Below are 22,504 nucleotides of genomic sequence, written 5' to 3' on the forward strand. Positions count from 1 at the left end.
TAAAGCACTGCTTTGATAACATTTATTTTGCAACTCAGTTTGTGATAGGGTTCCTACACCCTGGCAGACTGGGGAGCCCTGGCGAAAAGAAGCAAAAACAAAGCTGGCAACTACAAGGGGCTCTGAGCCCAACAAAAGGGTTACTGACCCTGGAGGGCCTGAGGGTGGTGCCTGCTTTGTCACTGGCGTGGTATTATAACATGGTCACAAGGAAGCTGCTGGTTAGGGCCTGGTACAGTGCTCTCCATACCGTCTTGTACAGATTTGACTGGCAAGGCCACTCTGCATTGAGTTTTTACCGTGAAGTCTAAGAGTGTACATATGTGTCTTAGAGCTGAAATTCCAAGTGAAAAGGCCTGTTCTGTACTTCCATACTTCCTGGATGTATATAATTTACATCCAGCCTACTGCTAAGAAAATATTGCTGGCCCTAGTGCTTTAGATCCCAGAGCATAGGGAGCAGGCCTCTAGTGTGGTTCAGGGGACACAGCCTGAAGGGGGCTTCCATGTCCTTTCTTATGCCTCTGGCCTGGGAAGTTTCTGATGGCTTCAGTGGTGCTTCCTGGGGTAGGAAGAGGCTTGCCCTAAAGGATGGGGACATGGAGCCCTGAGACTCTGCCCAGGGTGCCAGCTCACCTGCTTTTCCTTCTTCCTTCAGAATGGTTCTTCGAGTTTGGCTTTGTGATCCCTAACTCCACAAACACCTGGCAGTCCCTGATAGAGGCAGCGCCCGAGTCCCAGATGATGCCAGCCAGCGTGCTAACGTGAGTGAGCGGGCCGCAGGAACTGTGGAGGTGTCTAGAAGCAGGAATTCCAGGCACGTGGGACTCGTGGTCCCGTTCAACAGGCAGGCAATCTAGGTTGAGAACAAGGGTAAAAGAGTATCCAGTGGTATCCGAAGTTACAGCTTACTGACTTTTGTCATGTGAAAAAGACAGTGTGATAGAATGGAAAGAATTAGAAACGTCAGATTAAACCTTTAGACTAAATTCCTGATTAACCATGACTAGCTGTGTAATCTTGGACAATGTACCTTACCTCTCTGGGCCTTATTCTCCTCCTCTCTAAATGTAGAATTAATAGTTATCTCTTACAGAGGTATAGTGAGGATAAAATGAGATGATATGGAAGGAAACTGGCATATAATATATATTAAGTCTATGCTAATTGGCTCCCTTTCCTTACTATCAAACTTCTGCTGCTCTGTACTTTGTTTGAATGGCCTTCAGTGGAATCTGGCAAAGTCCTAATTCTGTTTTAGAGGATAATATTTGGTTATAGTTTTTCAGAGACTAGCTTACAATTTTAATAGATATGCCTCCAGCTCAAAGAATAATTAGTTTGTCCTTTGTCCCCAAAAGTCAGTCAATAACTGCCTACCTACCATTTTTCTCTTGGGAAAAGATTTTAGTCTTTTAAAAGTTTTAGCAATATTGCCTAGTAACAAATTATTCACACAGATAATTGTGCAATATTGGATCATCTCTTTAAACAGGTCCTTTATGAAAGCCACATTGAATTTGTAAATAGAGGTTATTTATTTTATAAGTCTTGAATAGATTTTTAATTTGTATAATAGTACGTATTTTTATATTCCATCAACCAGTCAGATCTTGAGTTCCTTATTTACCTATTTTATAATTAATTACTAGCAAGAAGATATCTGCTGGATATTAATTACCCTGGGAAAGTACAGTGTCATATGTAGAAGGGCATTTTTTAGATTTTATTAACCATTATTTGACTTATTCTTGTCCAGGCCTGATTTCTTTCAGGTATTAACACCACTAAGTCTGTGATAACATATTTAGTTTATTTAAGTTATGTCTTACTTTTTAGAACCCCAGAGTAGTACCACTGTTACCTTTAACTTAGTACAGGAGTAGTTTGATTTGGAAACACTGAGATAACCACCAAGAAAAATGAAATTGCACACTGTATACAATACAGGTGTATTGTTTGAGGTTCTTAAGCCATAAGCCATAGAAACTGACTCTGGCTTACAGGACAGTGTTGAAAGGGTAGGGCCGAGACCTGAGAAACTCGAAAGATGCAGGTGGCAGGAACTGTGGATGGTTTCCTCAAGGAGCAGCTGTGGGAAGGATCTTGCTCAGGGGAGAGAGTCTGATTGGCCCAAATTACATCCTGTGCCCACCCCTTTGCCAGGTGAGGGGGGAGCCACTTGGTTGACCCATGGACTGGAGATAGGGTGGTTCCCCAAGAGAAGAACAGAGTGCTGTTACTCAAAGTGAGGAGAATAGATGCAGGACAGGCCAACCCACAGCTGTCCACCAGAGTAAGTTTTATAGGAGAAGATACGTCCGCAGGTTTCCATGTGAATCAGAAAGTCAGTCATATTTATAGGCACTGCTGTGTGCAAAGCACTCTAAGGGCCTTAGGTATACTGTGGATTAACACTTGCTCCCTCTTATGATTTCTGAACTTGAAGAAGACCTACCTAGTCACATAAGTTAAATGTCATGTTAGACATCTAACCCCATATGGACACAGATTTTAACATCCCCAAGCCAAGGTTATAGGTGGGTGCATGTCCACAGGCCCAGCAGACCCAGATTGAAACCACTTTGTGGAAATGAGATCTGTTGTCTAACACGCTCGCTCTTTCGCCCTCTCTTCTTACTTATAGTGGAAATGTTATCATAGAGACAAAGTTTTTTGACGACGATCTTCTTGTAAGCACATCCAGAGTGAGACTTTTCTACGTTTGAGAGAAGAATATGTGTGCATTTCAAGAATTCATTTTTTTAGGGGGAAGGAGGAAACTGTTTACTTTTTTCCTCTATACATTTGATTTTTGACACTTCCACCCCTAATTCCCTCTACGGCAAAACCCACCTGCAGCCACCAGGGGACCAGCTCTGTGTAGGTAACCAGATGGCTTTTTTCTCTCAAGCCACCATCTTCAACTGACCAGATTAAACTCCCAATCCCGGACCAGGGCAGAGGGCATGCCTCAACTCCTTCTTGGAGTAGACACGGGGACAAACACATACCACAAGCTGTTCCCGTCACCCTGCCTCCTTCTTGGGCCCTGCAGGCAACACATCTTCCTTTGGCCCCTGGTTTTGGAAAAGTTCAAGTTCCTGACCCACGTTTAGTTTTTTCCTACCATTTCTATTTCATACATTCTCATACATTTAACTTGTAAAATAGACTGTGATATTATTGTTACATAGTGAATTAAAACATATGAATTAAAATATTCCTATGTCTTTAGCATGGCATTGCTTTCATCTCTCCTTTTTTTGGAATGTGAACCTGGCTCCATGATGGGAAGAAAGACATTTAACAGACCAGACAGTAGGATCACAGCTATATTTTACTCCAGAGATCAACTGATAGATCTTGTGGTTCCTGAGTGCTTCAGTTGCTGCTTTCCAAGAAGGTACAACATACCTGAACAAGACCCATGACCTTGACATTTGTCTTTTAGATGTGATATTTCGTGGTTCTCTTCCACAACATACATGCACCCTCTGCTTGTTTGTACTGTTTTTAACTTTTTCCCTTCTTTTATAATGTGCATTTGTTCAAGAAGTTTCCAGAAAGGTTAGAAGTTCTAAGTTGGTAGAGTAAGGACTCTTATTCCTAAATGAGAAACTAGAATTTTCAAAATGAAGAAAAGATCTCCCTAAACTCAACTGGAGAACAATGGGAAGGCATCCAGGATGGGGTGGGATGCTGAGAGGCCTTAAAACCAGTGGTCAGAGGAAGCCCATGTGACAGAGAAGTAGTTATATCTGCAGTGCTTCCAAGTCTGACAATAGAGAGAAAACTAAAAAGGGCTCTCTTTCAGGAACTTAGCTCTGAGCTACCAGTAGCCTTCACTGTCCTTTATAAAATACCAACAATTAAAAGTTTTCTGGTTCCTCCTGTACTAAGGTCTGAGGCCAGAGGAGGGAAAATACACCGAGAGATGGGCTCTCCTTGGTGTAGCCCCTGCTCCTAGATTCCTGCTCTCCTTCCATCTGTTACCGCAAAGGGCCTGTTTGCATATGTGGGTGGGGAGGAGAAGCAGTACATTTTTAGTACACTATCGCCATCTTTCAGTGATGACTCCATTCTTCACATTAGATCTGTTATCTTCAAAAGCTAATTTTTAAATACCAAAGGTTGGATAAAAAAACAACAACAAGGTAAAAGTGAATCAAGCTTTTCTTTTGCTTTCCAAAACTGCCATGTCTTTTCTCAGAGTGGACCTGTCTCCTTCCCTTTTCCTGGACTATATCTTCTCCCCAGAGTCCCATCAGGGAAGGCTGTCAGGGGCCTGGACACATGCTGATGGAGAAAGGACTTCCCAGGGAAGGCTTCTCCACCCGCTTAGACCTCCTTCACTGCCCTTCTCCACTCACTCACCCAGCCAACAGTCAGGGACACACTTCTTTGCTAGCCGCTCTGAGAAAAACAAAAAGAATCGTAGTCCAGTCGTTCTTAGAAGCTTGCCATCTCTCCAGGTACATGTGCTCAGGCAAAATTGCTCATTTTATCATGAAACAAGCAAGACAAAAGAAGCGTGTGCCTCAGGCACAATACTGATCAAGGGGTTGCAAGCGTGGGTGGGATTTGAACTGATGGGAAGGATCGCTGAATGCTATAGTGGGAGGAGAAGGGAAGTGGTACAGGCCAGGGAAGAAGTCAGGCAGAAGGAGAGGGAGGACACGGGAGCTGCAGGGACCAGGGCCCTAGGTAGGTTAAGGTCAGCCCTTGTAGGGTGGGTGCTGGTCCAAATGCCTGAAAATATGGAGGGTTTGTGGATATATTAAAGGCCACAAAATGTTATTGGAAGGAGAAGCATACAGATCAGGCCTGGCACAGTGACAGCCACTGGTTCTCAGACATCTATGGCACCTGCCCACACCCAGAGATTCTGACTCAGTATGTGTGGGTCCCAGAAATCTGCCTATGGAAGCACCCCAAGTGATTCTGCTACAGGTGTTCTGTGGACCGTATTTTGAAATACTGGTAGAGGCATTTAGTGAATATTAGAGACATACCTGTGTACACTGGTGGCCATAAGATAAACTGAGATCTCCAAGCATGCTTAAGGAACAGAAAGGGTGGTCCCAGTTCTGCCCTGTGCCAGGGAGGGGAAGCTTTCAGTTGCTCAGGGCAATCAAGAGGAACTTTAGCGTCTTCAGAGGAGAGGACAGAAGAATCCCAGGCAGCATGGCCTTGGAGAAAGACTTGAGAGAACTTAGAGGATCTGTCAAACATAGATTTCCATTTAGAGAGTTTTGGTTAAGGTTTCCTGTGTGATGTGAGTAAACAGTCTCGTCCATCTTCCCATCTGTTCTACTGGCCAGTGTGCTGAGTGACTTCTGTGATGGAGCACATGGGGAAGCACTGAGTCTGGCCCTGGTTGGGCATGAGGGGGTGGAGGAATCACAGTCTACCGAAGAGGATCTAGCCACATTCAGGCCACACTTACAGGCCTGTTATGTATATCAGTAAGATGTCGTGTGAGGCACAGGCCGGCCTTTCCTGAGCTTTGTCCCTAGTTGAGCAATTATAAGTGCCTGCCATAAGAGAAGGACAAGGTGGGCATTTAAAGGAAGAAGAGATTACATGCAGTTCAGAAAAATCAGGAAAGCCCTCTCTTCTCTGGATCCTTCAACTCTCAGCCTACAAAATATGTTCAAGTTGCCCTAAAAAAAATAAGCTTTTATAAAGAAGGCTTTCCTTCAGTCCCGCATGGCCTTCAGCTCCCGCTCCCTCCTTTTCTTTCTCTACAGATTCAAACCTCTCGGAATTGTCTCCACTCACTCTCTGCACCCCCTACCTCTCATTGACTCCTCAACCCACGGCTTTCTGGCTCTGGCCTGTGGCTTCCTCTCCTTCGAGGCATCAGTGAACTCCACTGAGCCACTGCCCCCATCCGGTCCTTCTTGCTTTATCTCCTGGGACTCTGGGAGCCTCTTTGCTGAGTGTCTGTTCCTTGCCCCTTTGCAGGCTCTTCATTTTCCTCCAGCTGCCTTGTCCCTAAAATGTTTGTTGGTGGATTTGGGATTTTTTTTTTTTAGCTATTATATATTGAGAAAATGCTTGTGCAAATTCTTCTTTTTTTTTTTTGGCCGCACCTCGCAGCATGCAGGATCTTAGTTCCCCAACCAGGGATCAAAGCCATGCCCCCTACAGTGGTAGCTCGGAGTCCCAACCACTGGACCACCAGGGAATTCCCACTTGTGCAAATTCCTTAAGCATTATACATTCACTGCATGCATATTTATTGAACACTTTTTATGTACCAGACACTTGTTGGACAAGATGAGTGAAGTCCCTACCATTAGATTCTAATGAGAGGAGACAGAAAGCAGATAATTTCAGATAGTAGTCAGTGCTCTGAAGAAAACAGGACAGTGCAAGGGCAGCATGTCTGAAATGAGGAGGTGAAGAAACAGAAAGAAGTCAGCATTCAGCTTTTGACCCCAAAACAGGATTGACGAGTCCCCAGCAAGTCAACAGTCTGGAAAGCCAGGATTTACTCAAAGGAAAAGATTTTTTAAATCCCTTAACCTATCATCAGCAAAGTAAGAACCAGATGTGCCACACTTGATACTACAAAGGACTCAGGGTATGACAGGGAAGGCCCTGCCTTGTGGGAGGAGTGACAGCCTCCCCTTCCACCCTGCGAAGGATGGAGAGGAGGAAGCAGGGCAAAGAGGCCCAGTGCTGATGTCCTCGCTTTCCTCCACCCATCAGGCCTGGGTGGAAAGGCTGGATAGAAACATCTGCCCAGGTGTGGGGGAAAGATGAGAACTTCCTAGAGGTTAGTGGGGAGGGTTGGCTGCCCAGCAATCCAGTAGACGGAGGCCTATTCACTTAGCTTCATAACCATCTCCCCTATAGTGTCCTCCATGCCTACCACCCCGGCCGCAGTTCCTATATCCATCTGGGGCGAGTCTAGCTGATGGCATGGCCTCCCCTTGTGATTTATCCTTCACATCACAACCAGAGAGCCCCAGGATGTGCATCTGCTCACCAATTCCTGGGTATTGTCGAGTTTATTTTTAGAACTTCTTGCTAGTGACCTGGTAATTGTTTTGCAGCATTCAAAATGCACTGTTAAAATGGTCCTCAAAGTGAAAACATTAAATGGCTTAGCAGTTCTTTTTGGTGCTTTTGTTTGGTCTGAAACTGAGCAGCTTCAACTATAGCTTTGAATAAACTGAGGGATGCAATGCAGTGGACTGAGAAGCAGAAATCTGGTAAATATACTTGGTTCCCAAACCATATACACCGAGGCACCCCGGGCACTGCAGCAAGTTCACAGGGCTGCCGTAGGATCGTTTAGTTTTTTAAGGACATGCAGTGATACGGGACATCTGTCATACACTGCTCAAAATCAACGTGAACAGGAAATGAGGGGAGTGGTGTCCAATCTGATTCCAGGTTTGAGAAGCTGTGCAGTGCCCAACAGGCACACACACTCCATTAGTAAGTCACTGTGATGATAAATGAAATAAAAATATTTTTTTCTCTCAATCTATGTGGCTTTTCTTTTTCCAAAATAATACAACAGCTACTAAGTTAGGACATAAATACTTAATAAGTTGTTTGGACCTAACTACTTAAGTAGAATTGTTAGTTATTTGTTTTGACCTAGTTGCACCGTGAAAAAAATTGCTGAGACACAAAGATTACTGTAAACAGAGAGCGTTCGGGGATCTCTGATAAAGCCCTTAGTTTAAAATTATGCCTTTCAGAGGATTAGAAACACACATGCAGGGACTTCCCTGGTTTCCCAGTGGTTTTCTGTGCTCCCAACCTCGGGGGCCTGGGTTCAACCCCTGGTCAGGGAACTAGATCCCGCATGCGGCAATGAAGATCACACATGCTGCAACTAAGACCCAGCACATCCAAATGAATTAAATAAATAAAAAAATTTTTTTAAAAAGAAAAGAAACCACACGCACACAAACATCACTGGCAGCAGTAGCATCAAATGCGTATTGACCACCCAGCTCTGAACTCTGAGACAGCCTTTGGTTCCATGGAATGCTTTTTTTTTTTTTTTAATTTATTTATTTTGGCTACTCGGTGTGGCATGCGGGATCTTAGTTCCCAACCAGGGATTGAACCCAGGCCCTCTGCATGGGGAGCACAGAGTCTTAACCACTGGACCACCAGGGAAGTCCCCCATGGAATGTTTTTATTTTTTTTTAATTAATTTATTTTATTTTATTTATTTTTGGCTGTGTCAGGTCTTCATTGCTGCACACAGGCTTTCTCTAGTTGCGGCGAGCAGAGGCTACTCTTCATTGTGATGCACGTGCTTCTCATTGTGGTGGTTTCTCTTGTTGTGGAGCTCGGGCTCTAGGCACACAGGCTTCAGTTGTTGTGGTGCATGGGCTTAGTTGCTCCGCGGTATGTGGGATCTTCCTGGACCGGAGATCAAACCCGTGTCCCCTTCATTGGCAGGCAGATTCTTAACCACTGCGCCACCAGGGAAGTCCCCCACCATGGAAGTTCCCCACCATGGAATGCTTTTAAATTGTTGCACTTATTGAAGGAAATGTATTCAAAGTTAAAAAAAAAAAAAAAAGGCATTTACTCAAATTTCTTAGAATGACTTTATAAGTGACTTGGTTTATTCAAATCATCCCCCAAATAACTCCTCTCAATTACAAGAGGATAAGCAAGATTATTGTCACTTGAATGTTTCAAATATATTATAATGATTACTTTTGTGTTGGGCTAAAGTGTGTATTTTGAGCTATACAGTACGCTCTCTGAATGGTGCACAGGACACCCCTGTATAATCACGCCGTACATGATTGGTCTACCTATTTACAGAACTGGAATTTCATTTCACTGTTTTGTGTTATTACAGAAGCTGATAATAGTCATTGGTTTTCTTTCATGGTACATTGTTGGTCATACGTATTGGTTACTTGGGGCCCAACCCTTGGCCAGAGTTGTAATCCACATTATCTCTTCTGGCAGATCGTCTACTGATTATTACTCTTTTAATTGGCTTGTATTCAGCAACGATCTATAATGCATCTGGTAGAATTAGGCTAAGGTTTTTCTTGGAGGGTTCACATTTACTTAAAAGTAGACGTTTTATGATATTGAAATGATTTTATGACCATAGTGATCCTCAAGCATTTCCAGGCTCAAATGATATCATTATGGCACAGAATTCTGGGAGCTCAGTTGTGGATCTGGTGGCATTTTGAAGGAGGCGCACAGTCATTTGCAGAGGAAAACCTTGCCTCTGTCCACAAACACCTCCTCTGCCTCCCAGGCAGTCAAGTAGCCACTGGGAGTGCCCACTGAAAAATGTCATTGCATAACAAGAGACTACCATTCAGAAGTCAAGGGACTTCCCTGGTGGCTCAGTGGTTAAGAATCCTCCTGCCAACGCAGGGGACATGGATTCGATCCCTGGTCCAGGAAGATCCCACATGCCGCAGAGCAACTAAGCCTGTGCGCCACAACTACTGAGTCTGCGCTCTAGAGCCCACGAGCCACAACTGCTAAAGCCCATGTGCCATAACTACTGAAGCCCGCTCACTCTAAGGCCCGTGCTCTGCAACAAGAGAAGCCACTGCATGGGCTTCCGTGGTGGCGCAGTGGTTGAGAGTCCGCCTGCCGATGCAGGGGACACGGGTTCGTGCCCTGATCCGGGAAGATCCCACAGGCCGCGGAGCGGCTGGGCCCGTGAGCCATGGCCACTGAACCTGCGCGTCCGGAGCCTGTGCTCCACAACGGGCGAGGCCACAACAGTGAGAGGCCCGCGTACCGCAAAGAAAAAAAAAAAAAAATGGATTCAGACCACACTGTCTCCAAGGAAAGGAATGAGCTCCTGGGGAGACATGCTCACCACGAGGCTGACTAGTAGAGCAGCTCACCAGGGACAATGTTGACAGAGGGGTCAGAATTGTAGAAACCACTGTCACTTCCTCCTGCGACTGGAACCCACCCTTCCTCAGCCCCTTCAAGGCTAGGTGACTGCCCAGCATCGCTATCCAGCAGGTCATGGCCCCGGGCTCCAGTGGAAACCACAAGAGTCAGACTTGGGACATTGGAGGGAAACTGGCAAAAAGGACCCAGAGAATAACTATGTGAGAAGGGGTAGAAGTTTTCCTAGGATACAGAATGGCATTGAAGCTGAATTTCTATGTCAGAAAAGTACGTACATATTTTGTGAATCTTGATATATAGGGTCAAATGCTTTCTAGAAAGGTTTGTATCAGTGTCCACCCTTTGCTGTCCCTCACCCTACTGATACCAGTCACCTCCTGGGCTGTGTTGACAAAGGGCACTGCCATGAGCACAGGGCCTCCAACCACCTGACCACCTGCAGCCGAGGGAGCCTGCATGAGGCTCATGCAGGCCTCTAGGAGCCAGGCTGTGGAACCGCTTCCCAAGAATCCTTTCCCAAAGTCTGCTTAGTTCAGCAAATACTCCCTGAGCCCTGGTGATGGTCCTTGTGCAAGATCAGCTTTTTCTAGACATGACTGTCCTTCAATATGTTAATAGGCTTTCTGTGAAAAAATTCCAGGTCAAAAAAACTTGGGATGAGCTGCATGCTAAACCTTATTCTTGGCAACTCCTTGGTATATTAAAAACCCAGTGAGTTCCATGGAAGGAAGACACTTTTTAACACTGTTTAGCCCAGCACTTTTCCAAACAGGGGATCTCACCTCTCAGGCACAACTTGGGGCAGAGAGACAGTTGGGAGGCACCAGGCTGCATAAAGATGACAGGTCTCACCTCTTATCCAGGAGCCTCCCAGAGCAATTGAGTTAGTTAAATGAGACTGTTTGGCTATGAGGCACAGCTGGGAACACTGGAAGTTCAATGAGTCCCTGGGAGATCAGAGGACCAGAGAGTACTGGGGTTAGAGATGAGGGAAGGGGGCGCTCCAGGCTGGTGATGCAAGAGGGGCAGCTCAGATGACCCTGGGCCCTCCCTTCCCCCCTGGCTGGGAATGAGTGGAGCAGTACTCTGCAGTCCTGCTGAGAGATGGACAGCTAGCATCATAGGCTCTTCTGAGGCTGATTCACCTCCCTCTGTTCCCTCTCAACCTGGAAACCACACCAGAGAAGCGATCCCCCACACATATGTGCTCCTCCCTCTTCAAGCTGTCTTTGTTCATGGAGGCCTGTTTGGCCTTGGAGACTGGAACCTGGAGCCCTGTATTCTCCTGTTTCCTAGTATGACTCAGAGACCACAGAAAACCCACCCTGAACCAGCCCAAGCTGGGAAGAAATTTACTGACTTGTATAATTAAAAAGTCCAGAGATTGTTCTAGCTTCAGGCATTGCTGGACTCGGGCTCAAGCAATGTCATCAGGACTTAGGGTTCCTCTTCCTCTTGGCTCAATTCTGCTCCTATGTGTGTGGGCTGCAGCCTCAGCTTCTCACTCAGCTGCCTCAGTTCAAGGCTCAGGCCCAAGTTTTTTCCCTTCCCAGCAACTCAATCAAAGATCTCAGGGCTCACTCTGATTGGATCAGCTTGGGTCGTGTGCCAGCTCTGAGCCAATCAGCAGGCATTGGGGGGTGGGAAGGCTTCAGGTACTGTTTGGCCAGGACTGAGTCACATCCTGCCTGTGGGGCATGATTATGATTGGGGGAGAGGCAATTCTCCAGGAGGCAAACTGGACAGTTTCAGGAAATTATTGCCAAGAGAAGGGTGAAGGCTGCTGGTGGCAAAAACAACAGATGTCCCGAGTACCTTCTGGAATTCTCACCAGCATCTGCTTCCTGCAAGGGATCTGCTCCCTGCCGAGAGCCTCACAGCTGGGCCCCAGCATGGGTGCCTGTGAAATGAGCTTGTCTCAAATGACCACCTGGCACTTCTTGTTGCCATGGGCAGCAGGCTTGATGGAGAGCTCATGAGGGCATACACCCTTCCAAGCTGGGTTCTTGGCTATGCCCAGGACTTCATGGAATCCACACCAGCCACTGGCTGCTAGGCCCTCTCCATAAATAATGCACACATCATTCACCCAGTATATAAGGTCAATGTCCCAGGCAGCCTTAGAATGTTTCAGCCGCATTTTGTAATTTGAGCTTTCATCATCTCTCTGAGCTCAGATCAGACCCAGGCTGAGGTCTCTGGAGAGGAGGTACCTGAGGACAGCCCTGCCCTTGCTTTCAAAGGCTTGAGGTTGGGAGGGACAAGCAGCCACACTGCAGAACTGGACTGCCCCAAGTAAAGCTGTTACCGGGCTTTTCATCCTCCTGAAGCAGCTCCCACCAGGAGGGAACCACAGGGTGGCCAGGGGCCTGAGGCAGGGCAGGGCTGGCCTGCATCCGGGACACAGGAAGCCACAGCAGAGGCTGGACATCAGGGCCCTGGTAGGACTGGATCTAGGAGGGCTTTGGGCCCCTGGGCCAGCAGTGGAGCTGTGGAGAGGTGACCCCAGATGCTGACACTCAGGTCTGGGGCAGACTGGCAGGCAGCTCAGAGTTCCAGGGAGTGCAGCTGGGAAGCCCGGACCCCCACCCCCAATTCCAAGCAGCTGAAGGCCCTAAGGCTGCACTCAGGGCAGCAGCCACTGTGAGCCGTCCTACCATAGGGCCCAGAGACAGCCAAGAGCCGGGCCTGCCCAAGGCGGGTGTTCTGCACACGAAGCCTTTGAACAGAACTAAACAAGAGGGAGCCCAGGGGTCCAGAACCCAGGGAAGGTCCATGGCTCCACAGGAGCCAACCCTGGCCTCAGCTCTGGCTCTGTCTGGGGAGGCCTGGGGTCTCCCCTCCAGGAAAAAAAGGACCAGACCCCTGAGACGGGCCATCAGCGGCCCAGAGGGAAGGCTTCAGAAATGAGCACCGACTTTCATGTCTGACTGAGGTGCCAGCAACAGAGAGGGAGGAAGAGCATGTTGCTGGGGGCTGGGAGTTGCTGTGGCTGCGTTTCCTAGGTCCAGGGGCCACTGAAGGTCTCTTTCCTGGACTGAGCAGAACGCAGGGCAGCCGCATGCAGTTCCCTATGCCCACCAGAGGGCGCCTGTTCCTCACAAATCTTCCAACTTGGGCTCCTTGGGCGCCCTGTGTGCCCTTGGAGGGGACGTTAGGAGTAGGATCAAGGTGACCCTGGGCCCTGAGGGTCCCAGGTAGTGATAAATTGTGTACTAAGCTCCGGACTAGAGAAAAGTGGGTTCTGCTGAAGGCAACAAGGGCCGTTCCAGACCAAACCTTTGGAGGTATGAGGCAGTGCAGATGGGAAAGGGGAGCTTTCCCGGGAGCTCAGTGCAGACGTGAGACCCTCAGAAAGGCAGCTCTGGGCCATGGCACATGCCTCATGCTATTCCCTTCCTGAAGAGGAGGAGATGATAGAGGCCCAAGAGTTCAGTTACTTGCTCCATACGAACATGGCTGCATGTCTGTGTCTGGACAGGGCTAACTAAGCTTCTGTCCTCCTTTCTGGGGGGTTTGGGGGTTATAGTTCCAAACTGGGTTACACCTGATCCCAGCTCCATATGTCATCTGTTATGTGGTCTTCCTAGACCCCTTCCCCTGCCTTGGAGACCGCCTCTAGGCCCCCTCTAGGGCCTGGGGAACATCCTCAGGACGAGCCGCCCTGGGCAGCAGGACAAGGAACATCTGGTCTTGCCTCGAGGGGCCAGCAGCCCAGCCTGGCAGGGCACGTGGGATGGGCACACAGGGTCAGAGGGTCCCTGGTCCCAAAGCCTTGGTCAGGCCTTGACTCAGCAGTTAGGGGATAGCTCAAGGGAACACGTGCAGCCTGGGGCCTCCACACTGCATCCTCCCTCCACACTCCACAGGCTCCAGCTCCTGTGAAGGGCGAGGCCCTCCCAGAACACGGGTGCCTGGCAGAAACCACAAGTGTGGGAGAGATGAGGTGTGGAATGCCATCCCACCACCAGGAGGTGTCCTGCTCTGGCTTTCCTGCTCCTCTCCGGATCTCTGGAGCCTAGAACAGCGCCTGGCACAGACAGAGCATTTGGTAAATAAGTGAGTGGGGGGATGAATGAACAAATGAATGGAATGGACAGAATACTTACCATGTGCAGGAAAACTTGGTGAGTAAGAAGTGGCCCCTGACCTCAGTGGCGGACAGCCAAAAAGCACACAAACAGGTAAATATACAAGCTCACATTGCTTGTATGAGAATTGCTGTGCGGCCAAGGGAGAACTGGGGACTAGGGAAGGCCTCTCTGGGGAAATAACGTTAGTACTGAGGCCTAACACGGAGCAAGTAGTGAGAAGTCTGGGAGCAGGCATTCCTGGGGCGGAAAGAGCAAGTGCAAAGGCCCTGAGGGAGGACCAAGCTTGCCACGGGCACAAGGAGGCTGATGTGGCTGGTGAGTAAGGGAGGCCGGGCAGAGGGAGAGGTGGCCCTGGTGTCGGAGCTGTCACTTACTGGGAGGGACTGTGCCCAGTTTGGTGGGCTCCCTGGTGTGACTAGGCTTGTCTCTCCTGGCTATGCCCTCGCCCTGGCCCACTGTGTTCACACCTCAGCCTTGGTTACTCTGGCCTGCCCAGGCCTCTCTCCCGCCCTCCAGACCTGTGCACACAACAGCCTCAAACACAGTGAGGCCACCACGTGGCACCAGACCTTCAGTTCCTGCCCCTTTCAGGTGTACCAGAGGGCTCAGGCCTGAGCCTGGGATCCTTGGTGGGAACTGCGTCCAACATCCAATTATGTCATCCGAGTCTAGACGCTTTACCCCACATGATGACCCAGTTCTCTCCCTCCCAGCACCTTCCCTTAATCCAGTCCCCTCCCCAACACTACCTCCGCAGATGTCACTTTAGTGCTTCCCTGGGAGTTTTCCTATTTAAAATCTCCACGCTTCCCCAAATCCTACCTCCGTACCTGGCTCAGATTGCCTGTCCCTGCCTCTACCTTTTGCCCATGTGCCCTCTGTGGCCTCCTGAATCAGGGCTGCCCACGCACTGCTCCTCCCCCACAAAAAACAACCCCCACACACATCTTTTTTTCATCCTCCTGACCCTTCCAGTCTCAGCGTCAATGCCACCTCCCCCGGGAAGCCCTCCCTGCTTTGTCAGTTCCTCTTGTCCTTGTGCCGAGAGCACCCGTATCAATAGCCCATCTTAAGGAGTTGTAAATTGATACCTGGTTATTAACATTTGCTCCCCCCCATTCACACACCTCACCAACTTGTCTTGAAGACAGATGACTCCTTAATGCAAGTGGTGGGGGCCTGAGAGGGAGGGAGGGAGGGAGGGAGAAGGGTGTAGATGAAATAGCCCCCAGTCTTCTTCCATCAGGAGGCGCTGGGGTCCCAAGGCTATGCAAGGAATGCCACGTGGCCAGTGTCAGAGGGCAGGGGTGAGGAGGGAGAGTGTGCAGCTTCTGGGTCCCTACCCCATCCTCTGCCCAGTCAGCCCCCCTGCAGGACAGACTCGGGTACTCCAGGCTGAGGAAAGTGCATTCAGGAGGGACAAGAGGCAGCCAGTGTCATCCAGCTGGCAGAGGTGGGTCCTGCAGCCTCTCCACCTTAAAATCAAATTCCAGGCTCCAACCCTGCGGTTTCAACCCTCCCTGACCCCTGGAGAAGGCATACCACACACCATGGGTGCTTGCAGGGAGCTTCAGCCCATGAAGCTCATCTGTGGGCCCCAGAAGTTTCTTAGAGTGCTCTGAACAGTCACCTCTCTCCCTGAGGGCCTGAGTTTGAGGTCACACTTCGTTTGCTCTGACTCACTGCTTACCTATCAAAACAGCTCACCTACCACCCCTGTGTTTAAGAGGTAGGGTGCTGCCCCCTGCCGCCCCACCCCACCAGACACCAAGGTATTTGTTTCTCCTGGAGGCCAGAGTTTGGAAAACGAGGGCAAGGCTGCATTATTGCCCTGGAACTATATCCTAAGGGACCAGAAGGTACCACATGTCACCACCAGGGGGAGCCATTCTGTGGCCAGGAAAATCCAGTAAGGCCTTTGAGGTGAAGGACCAGCTACCAGCTGCCCACACTGGGAGGTGGCATCTCTGGGATCTTTGGCCCTGGGCTCACACACACCCCACCCCACCCCCTGGTTCCACAGAGGGCAGCCCCACTCATAGCCCGTTCCCCCAGAGTGCCTGGAGATGTATACACCTCCTGCCAGGGCAACCGGGTTGACGTGGCAGCACCCAATGACAGGGTCCTGAGAAGAGGCTCCCAGTACAAATCAGTAGGAGGGGACTAACCTGGTAAGTGGCTCCCCTTCCAGCCCAAAGCCCCAGCGGTCCCACCACATCCCACCAGCCAACTGCAGCTCAGTCTTAGACTAGCATGGCCACCCACCAGACCCTGCTGCCCAAGGGGCACATCTCCCCGCCCCCCCGACTGGTGTCTTCAAATCCACTGTCCCCAGGAAGGACAGCTGGGCCAGAGCTCAAGATCCTTCCCTCTTCTCCTTGCCCCCGAAACCAAAAGAAGAAAAACAGAAACCAGAAGAAACCAAAACAGAAAAACCAGGCTTGAGACAGCTTTGTTAGAACAACTCAGCAAAATAAAATTCCGGTTTATTGTTGGACAACATTGTTTCACACATACATCAAACAGGCCAAAAAAAATAAACAGCAACTTCATAGACAAAAAAAGGAAAAAAAAGAAACCTTTTATCTTTGGCCTTTTTAACCATCTCATACAAACCAACTACTTATAGTACAGCTAAGTACATACACAAAAAAAGTTACTGGAATGCTCGGAATAAGATTGTTTTTTTGTTGTTGTTTTTGCTTTTTTTACAAGGTTTTTTTTCTCCTTTGAGATTATAATGAACATGGTCACACCACAAGTAAAGTCAGAAGTAGGACAGAGAACGCTCCGAAGGCTGGTTTGGTCATCCGAGATCATTAAAAATGGCTGACCCCCTAACAATATGTACAAAAATATAAAATGTAAATAAAAAATACAAACAAATTTTCCTTTTTAAAGTACTTTAAGAAAAAAAGCAGGGCCTTGGAAGTTTTGGTTCTTTTTCCCTCCCCTGTTGCAAATTCGCGTTGTGGTTTTGGTTGGGTGGTGGAGAGCGCGTGTCATCTGCGGTGGCACTGCCCGCAGTGGGCGGGCGGGCAGGCGGGACTCTCTACTCGAAGGTGACCACGTTTAGATTCTGAGACGGGAAGTGGAGGGTGAATAGGTCACGGTGGCCTTTTAAGTTTAACTTTTCCTTTTTTGCTGTCTAGTCATCCTCATCGGTCTTCTGCTTCTTGGTGTCAACATCGTCATCCTGGGAAGGGAAAGATGGTCAAGGTCCCTTTTCAACCCACCGGGCCCACCCACCAACTGCCTCAGCTCCTGCTGGCAGAGCCAAGACAGGCACAAGCAGCCCCAGAGGCCTCCGGGAGGCTGGGCCCATGTTCCTTCCTGTTCCTGCTCAAGATGAGAAGGGAACCACTCGGGACCACCCACCACACCAACTACAGCTACTCAAGTCCCATCAGCCCCTCCAGTTTTAGTGCCTCAGATCCCAACCCTCTCACCGCGTCATGCCAGACCAGACCCACCTCGTCATCTTCAGCTGCCCGTTTGCCTGTAGCGGCCTCAGCCTCCTCATCTTCATCTCCATCCTCTTCCTCACCTGGAGAGAATAAAGCCCAGGTAAAGCACTCTGCCTTCCTTAGCCAACCAGGGAGGGTCTTGGTGTTCTCCCACGCAGTGGCAGCCAGAAACGGGGAGGGGACAGCAAAACTACAGCTCCTTGGGCAAGCTCCCAGTAACAGTCTTGGCAGGATGGAGTGCCCCTGATCCGTCTCTGCTGCCTGACAAACTGGGCCGTCAGGGTACCCACACTGCCCATCGCAGATATCTTGTCTCCAGAGAAATGAAGGCGCAAGCAAAAGCCAGAGAAGCCGACCAACCGATCAGTGTGTGGACGGCACTCTCCAGTGGGAGTGTGACATGGTGTTTGGGGCACAGCTCCACACCACTAACCTAAAGCAAGGAAAAAGATGCCAGCTCTGCGGGTGCAAGCCCCGTCGTAGGTGGTCCATTCGATCTGCCCCCCTGCGGGGAGCCCCCAATCCCTCCCCACTTGCTAGAGGACAGAAAAAGGTACCCCCCCAAAAAGAGACAAAGCTACTCACCATCACCTTCCTCCTCCTCCTCCTCTTCCTCCCCACCTTCCTCCTCTTCTTCATCTACCTCATTGTCGGCCTCCTGCTCCCCATTTTCCTCGTTCTCCTCGACAGAAAACAGACCAGCTTACAGATGAGGACAGAACATCACTCTGCCCCATCCCTTCTTCCAGACCCTGCCCAATGCTTCTACAGACCAGACCACCTAAGACACGCCCCCTGAAGCTCCACCGAGAGATCCTGACACGTAGCTGTCCAAGGCCTCAGCCCCCCCCGCCCCCGGATTAAGCCCAAAGTCTAAGTAAGGAATCTTAGCCAGGAGCTGCTACGGGGTCATGTCCAAGATAGACACTCACAGCATTTCCGTTAGCAGGTGCCTCTCTCCCATTCTCCGCCTCCTCCACAACTTCCTTCTTCTCTTTTAAGTCCTTCAAAACGGAAAAGGAAGCCAGTCAGTCTTTTGGGCAACCCAGGGCTGCCAAAGGAGCCCAGGTCTTCAAGTACGAAGGATGCGGTGCTGATCTGGATGGCCAAAGCTAAAAACTGAATGTTACAGGTGGACGGAGCACAGGATACCGAGTGTCTATGGTCAGGATTTCGTCCTACTTCTCAACCCTTAAAAACAAACACACTTTAAAAAAAGGAGCCCACCACGGCTGTTCCCCCTGCGGCTTTACTCATGCTCCTTAGGAAAGGAGCCATGTGGCACCACAGCCCGAAACCTGTCTGGCCGGGCGAACGAGCCTGGGAACACTTCACTCACACTCATCACGTACTTGTTTCCAACCAGAGGGAACTCCGCCTCTCACAAATCCTTCTTGGAAGACACCAGGTATGTGCCGTAAATAAATAAGGCAATGGGGGGGAGGGCCCTGACACTGCGGGAGGACTCCCGTGGGTGGACTAGCCTGGGAAGGGGATGGGAGGGAGCTAACCGGCAAAACCGGGGCAGCAGCCTCACCAGCCAGAAGCCCCGCAGCCGAGCTCGAGCTCCAAGCCCTCGGCAGCGCAGGACCTGGCAAGCGCACGGGTTTTTTTTTTTATCTGAAGGAACCGGAATCCCACCAATCCCTCCATACCCAACAGCTGTCCCAGGAGGTGGCAGACCGATGCCTGGAAATGGGCGCGGTCTCAGGGGACGCTCTCCTCCTGGGCCCGAGAGGGGCCTTTGGGCACTCAGAGGCGCGCCGCCCGCAGCACCCTATTTCCGTCCCTGCCTCTCTCGCCCGTCCGCGGGTCAGCTCTGTGTCCGTCGGACCGCGCCTCGCAAGGCGGCCACGGCCCGGGTTCCAAAGGGCAGCGCCGCCGCGGACACTCCGAAACCCCTTAACTTTTTCAGTGCGGCAGACTCCGCCGCCATCACAGACGTCGAACGGCGCGCGAGCGGAAGGCGCTCAGCCGCCGTCCTGCGAACAGCCCCCGGGCACCTGCCGGCCCCGTCCTCCAGCTTCTCCCCGTGCAGTCCACAGCGGACCCCGGCGCCGCCCGCTCCCGCCCCCTGGTGGCCGGAGCCCCGGGGAGCTGTGGGGGCGGGGAGGTCGCGGCGCGCAGGCGCGCACCCCCGCCCGGCGGGCTTTGCGCGCGGGCCTCTGCACGCACCGCGCGCGCGGAGCACGTGGCCCAGAGCCGCCGAGTGCGCCCCTGACCCCGGAGACCCGGCGCCCGCGGGCGGCACTGGCACCGCCGAGCGCGCACCAGTTGGTCTCCTGTCTTTCCCGGCCTCTGGACGCCCCCGCCGCCTCCCCGCGCAGACCTAGATGCGCGGTATCTAAGTCTCTGCATTTGGCGGGCAAAGTCCCGCGGGAGGCTGCCCCGAAGTCCGCGGGGCCTTTTCAGTCCCACAGCCCGAGGCCGTCGGAGACGCACTCCACAGGGCTATATTGCTCTTAAGGGGAAATCACCTTAGAGGAAAACGAAAGCCCGCGTTGGGTAGGGCTGACCCTCCCCTCCGAACTAGTTCCCCGGCTGGGCCCAGTGAGGGCCGGAGGGAGCCCCTGCGGAGATCCGGGTCCCAATCTCCGCTCCTTCGGGGGAGTCGCTCCTGGGAAAGAACCAGAGGTGACGCCAGGGGTACAGGGGTTAAGGAGACGCCAAGGTGACTCGCGCCCGTCCCTGCAGGGGCACGACAGTGGCGCGGACAAGGGCCGAAGGATAAAAAAGCGATCCCTCCTGAAAGTACCGTGGTCCCGCCGAGGGCGGAGACACTCCCCGGGGCAGGCAGCGGGACCGATGCGGCGCGCAGGAGCGGAGCTGCGCCAAACGCGCAGGGCCTCAAAACCGAGGGCAGTGAACCCGCAGCACCGGGCCCCAACAGCCTCTGGTGCCCGGTTCGACTCCGCAACAAGCCAGTCGCGGCCGCAGCTTTTGTTCGCCCGCGTAGCCTCCGGAGCAGCCGCAAATACGGTGCCCCCGGGCAGCCGCGGGGGGCGCCCATCATCGCCCCGGCGCGCCGCTCCTTCACTTTCCGTTTCCTCCCCTCCGGCGCGTGGGCTCGCCTCCTCCTCAGTCAAGCCCGGTATTGCTGGAGAATTATTGAAGCTGGGCGGCTGCTCCCGGCACACTGTCCCCAACCCCGGACGCCCACCCCCACCTCCCCGAGGGCACCCAGGGCGGAGAAGACCTTCACACCTCCGCGGAGACAACCGACGTCGCGGCCCGCCGGCCCGCCGCCCCACTCCGCCTTATCAGAGCTTAGTCCAGATAAGCCTCCTCGGACCCACTACAAGGCGCGAAACGCGGCGGTCCGGCGCCGAACAAAGAGCAGCGCCACCGGCGGGCGCTCGCCGCGGAGCCGCCACTTCCCGCAGCCGGTCTGCGCCCGCACACGCGCCCCCCCCAGCACTTCCGATTCCAAACGCGCCGGAGTTTCAAAGTTATTTCCGTGCGCCCCGCGGGCCGACGACCCCCAGCCCGGCCCCTATCCTCCCGCCGCCACTCAGACGAGTCCCAAACAAGTTTCGAGAGCCGTGGAGCAGCCTCCCCTCGAGCCTCTCAGCCTCCGCGCCAGCCCCTCCGGGTCCCTGAGGGGCCCCGGCCCACTCCCCGACGGGCATCACGTTTGCCCGCGGTGCTTCCCGCCCCCTCCCCCGCAAGCACAAAGAGTGGGCTGCCTGGGGGCCTAGGCTGGGGGCAGGCGGGCTCCCCGCAGAAGGGAGCAACAGCGGGCTCGGGGTACCCAGGTGCCGCGCGCCAAACACCGCTCCGGTGGTGGCGGCGCGCGAACCCCAAAGGGGCGGGCGGCGTCTAACCTCACCTTGGTGGTGATTTCGGAGCTGGTGTCCACGGCCGCGTCTGACATGATGGGGCACGCCGGTGATCCGATGCACGGATTGAAAAGAAAGCGGGAATTCGACGACTCTGGCGATAAAGCTGCCGGAGCCCGCGGCGGCGGAGGAGGCGCGCGGCGGAGGTGGCTGCGGCGAGCGCGGAGCCGGACACAGGAACAATGCAAAGATGGCTTTTCAGAGCAGCCAGTGGAGAACTCACGCGGCGCCAGAACCTTTAATATAGATTAGTGGGCGGCGCTCGGCCTCCCTTGCCCGAATGCTATTGGCTTGCAGCAGGGAGCGGGCGCTCACTCATTGGCTCGATTCCGAACAATGGGCAAGCGTGCTTAAAGCGGCAGTGCCCTCGTGCGTCCCGCGCTGCGCAGTCGCCGACCGTACTGTCATTCAAGGCCCGAGTTTGCTGGGTCTCGTCGGCACCAACGCCGTGGGGGAGGGGCGCGCGCTCGCGCTCGGGGCACGCGCTCCCGCCGCTGTTTTGCTTGGGGCTGCTGACGCAGAAAGCCAAAGCGCGGCAAAGCTGCGCGCCCAGCCCCCGGTCCTCACCCCTCCCCGCGCTTGCTCGGAAGAAGTGGGGGAGGAAAGAGGAGGAGGCTGCCGGCCCACACGACGGCTGCCAGCGAGGGGGAGGGGAAGGCCGGGTGCTGGGCTGTGCTCGCCCCGGGCGGTGCCCTGCACATTGCCCGTATGCCCACCCCCCGCGCCTTGGCACATCCCACCACGAGCTGTCCCAGCGCAAGTCGGCGGAAGCCCCACGACGAGCAATGAGGGCGTGAGGCTAAGACCCGCGTACTTGGGGCGCCCCGTCTTCTACCAAGTCCACCTCCTCTGCCCAGCTCCCGGCGCCCGGAGTCTGGGGAGGTGACCCCGTCGTCCACTCCCAGCCCCGGCGTCTGCCGCCTAAGCCAGCCTACGAGTGGGTTCCGTGCCAAGCACGCACACTCGGGGATTCGTGCATCGAGGGGACTCGAGAGCCTGTGTAGGCTCTGCCCTCGAACAGGACAGCCCGCGGGCGTCGCACCACACAACGGTCCCCGCACTTTAGGTTTCTGGTTTGCGCCTGCCCCGAGCGGTCACTGCCGTCGCGACAGCTACTGGGATCCTTCCAGGGCCCGGCCTTCGAGTCTATCGCTCTCCCACACCGCTTAAGACTCTGCCAAGGGCACATGAACTTATTCTTTGCGGGGTTATTCGA

The 22,504-nt window shown here is 52.4% G+C and overlaps 2 protein-coding genes across 3 annotated transcripts in view; one reads left to right on the forward strand and one right to left on the reverse strand.

The window, feature by feature from the left end:
- The window catches only part of PDE6D (phosphodiesterase 6D), a 51,990-nt gene extending 48,735 nt beyond the window's left edge, over nt 1-3,255 (forward strand). Inside the window, exons 4-5 of the mRNA XM_060015486.1 lie at nt 659-764; nt 2,648-3,255. Of these exons, the coding sequence (XP_059871469.1) occupies nt 659-764; nt 2,648-2,729 (188 nt within the window). The 3' untranslated portion in view covers nt 2,730-3,255. The remainder of the gene's footprint in view (nt 1-658; nt 765-2,647) is intronic.
- A 13,178-nt stretch (nt 3,256-16,433) lies between these two features.
- On the reverse strand, nt 16,434-21,514 carry PTMA (prothymosin alpha). Of its 2 annotated transcripts, none has more exons than XM_060015933.1 (5): nt 21,279-21,514; nt 18,382-18,453; nt 18,035-18,128; nt 17,456-17,529; nt 16,434-17,178 (listed from the first exon to the last, which is right to left on the reverse strand). In XM_060015933.1, exons 1-5 carry the CDS (start codon nt 21,321-21,323, stop codon nt 17,131-17,133), a joined length of 333 nt encoding a protein of 110 aa, XP_059871916.1. In that variant the 5' UTR covers nt 21,324-21,514; the 3' UTR covers nt 16,434-17,130. The 2 variants fall into 2 exon arrangements, with proteins under 2 accessions (XP_059871916.1, XP_059871915.1); XM_060015932.1 differs by having other exon boundaries at nt 18,035-18,131.
- Between the last annotated feature and the right edge of the window lie 990 nt (nt 21,515-22,504).

The sequence above is a fragment of the Delphinus delphis genome, chromosome 7 (genome assembly GCF_949987515.2).
Source record: "Delphinus delphis chromosome 7, mDelDel1.2, whole genome shotgun sequence".
NCBI lineage: Eukaryota > Metazoa > Chordata > Mammalia > Artiodactyla > Delphinidae > Delphinus > Delphinus delphis.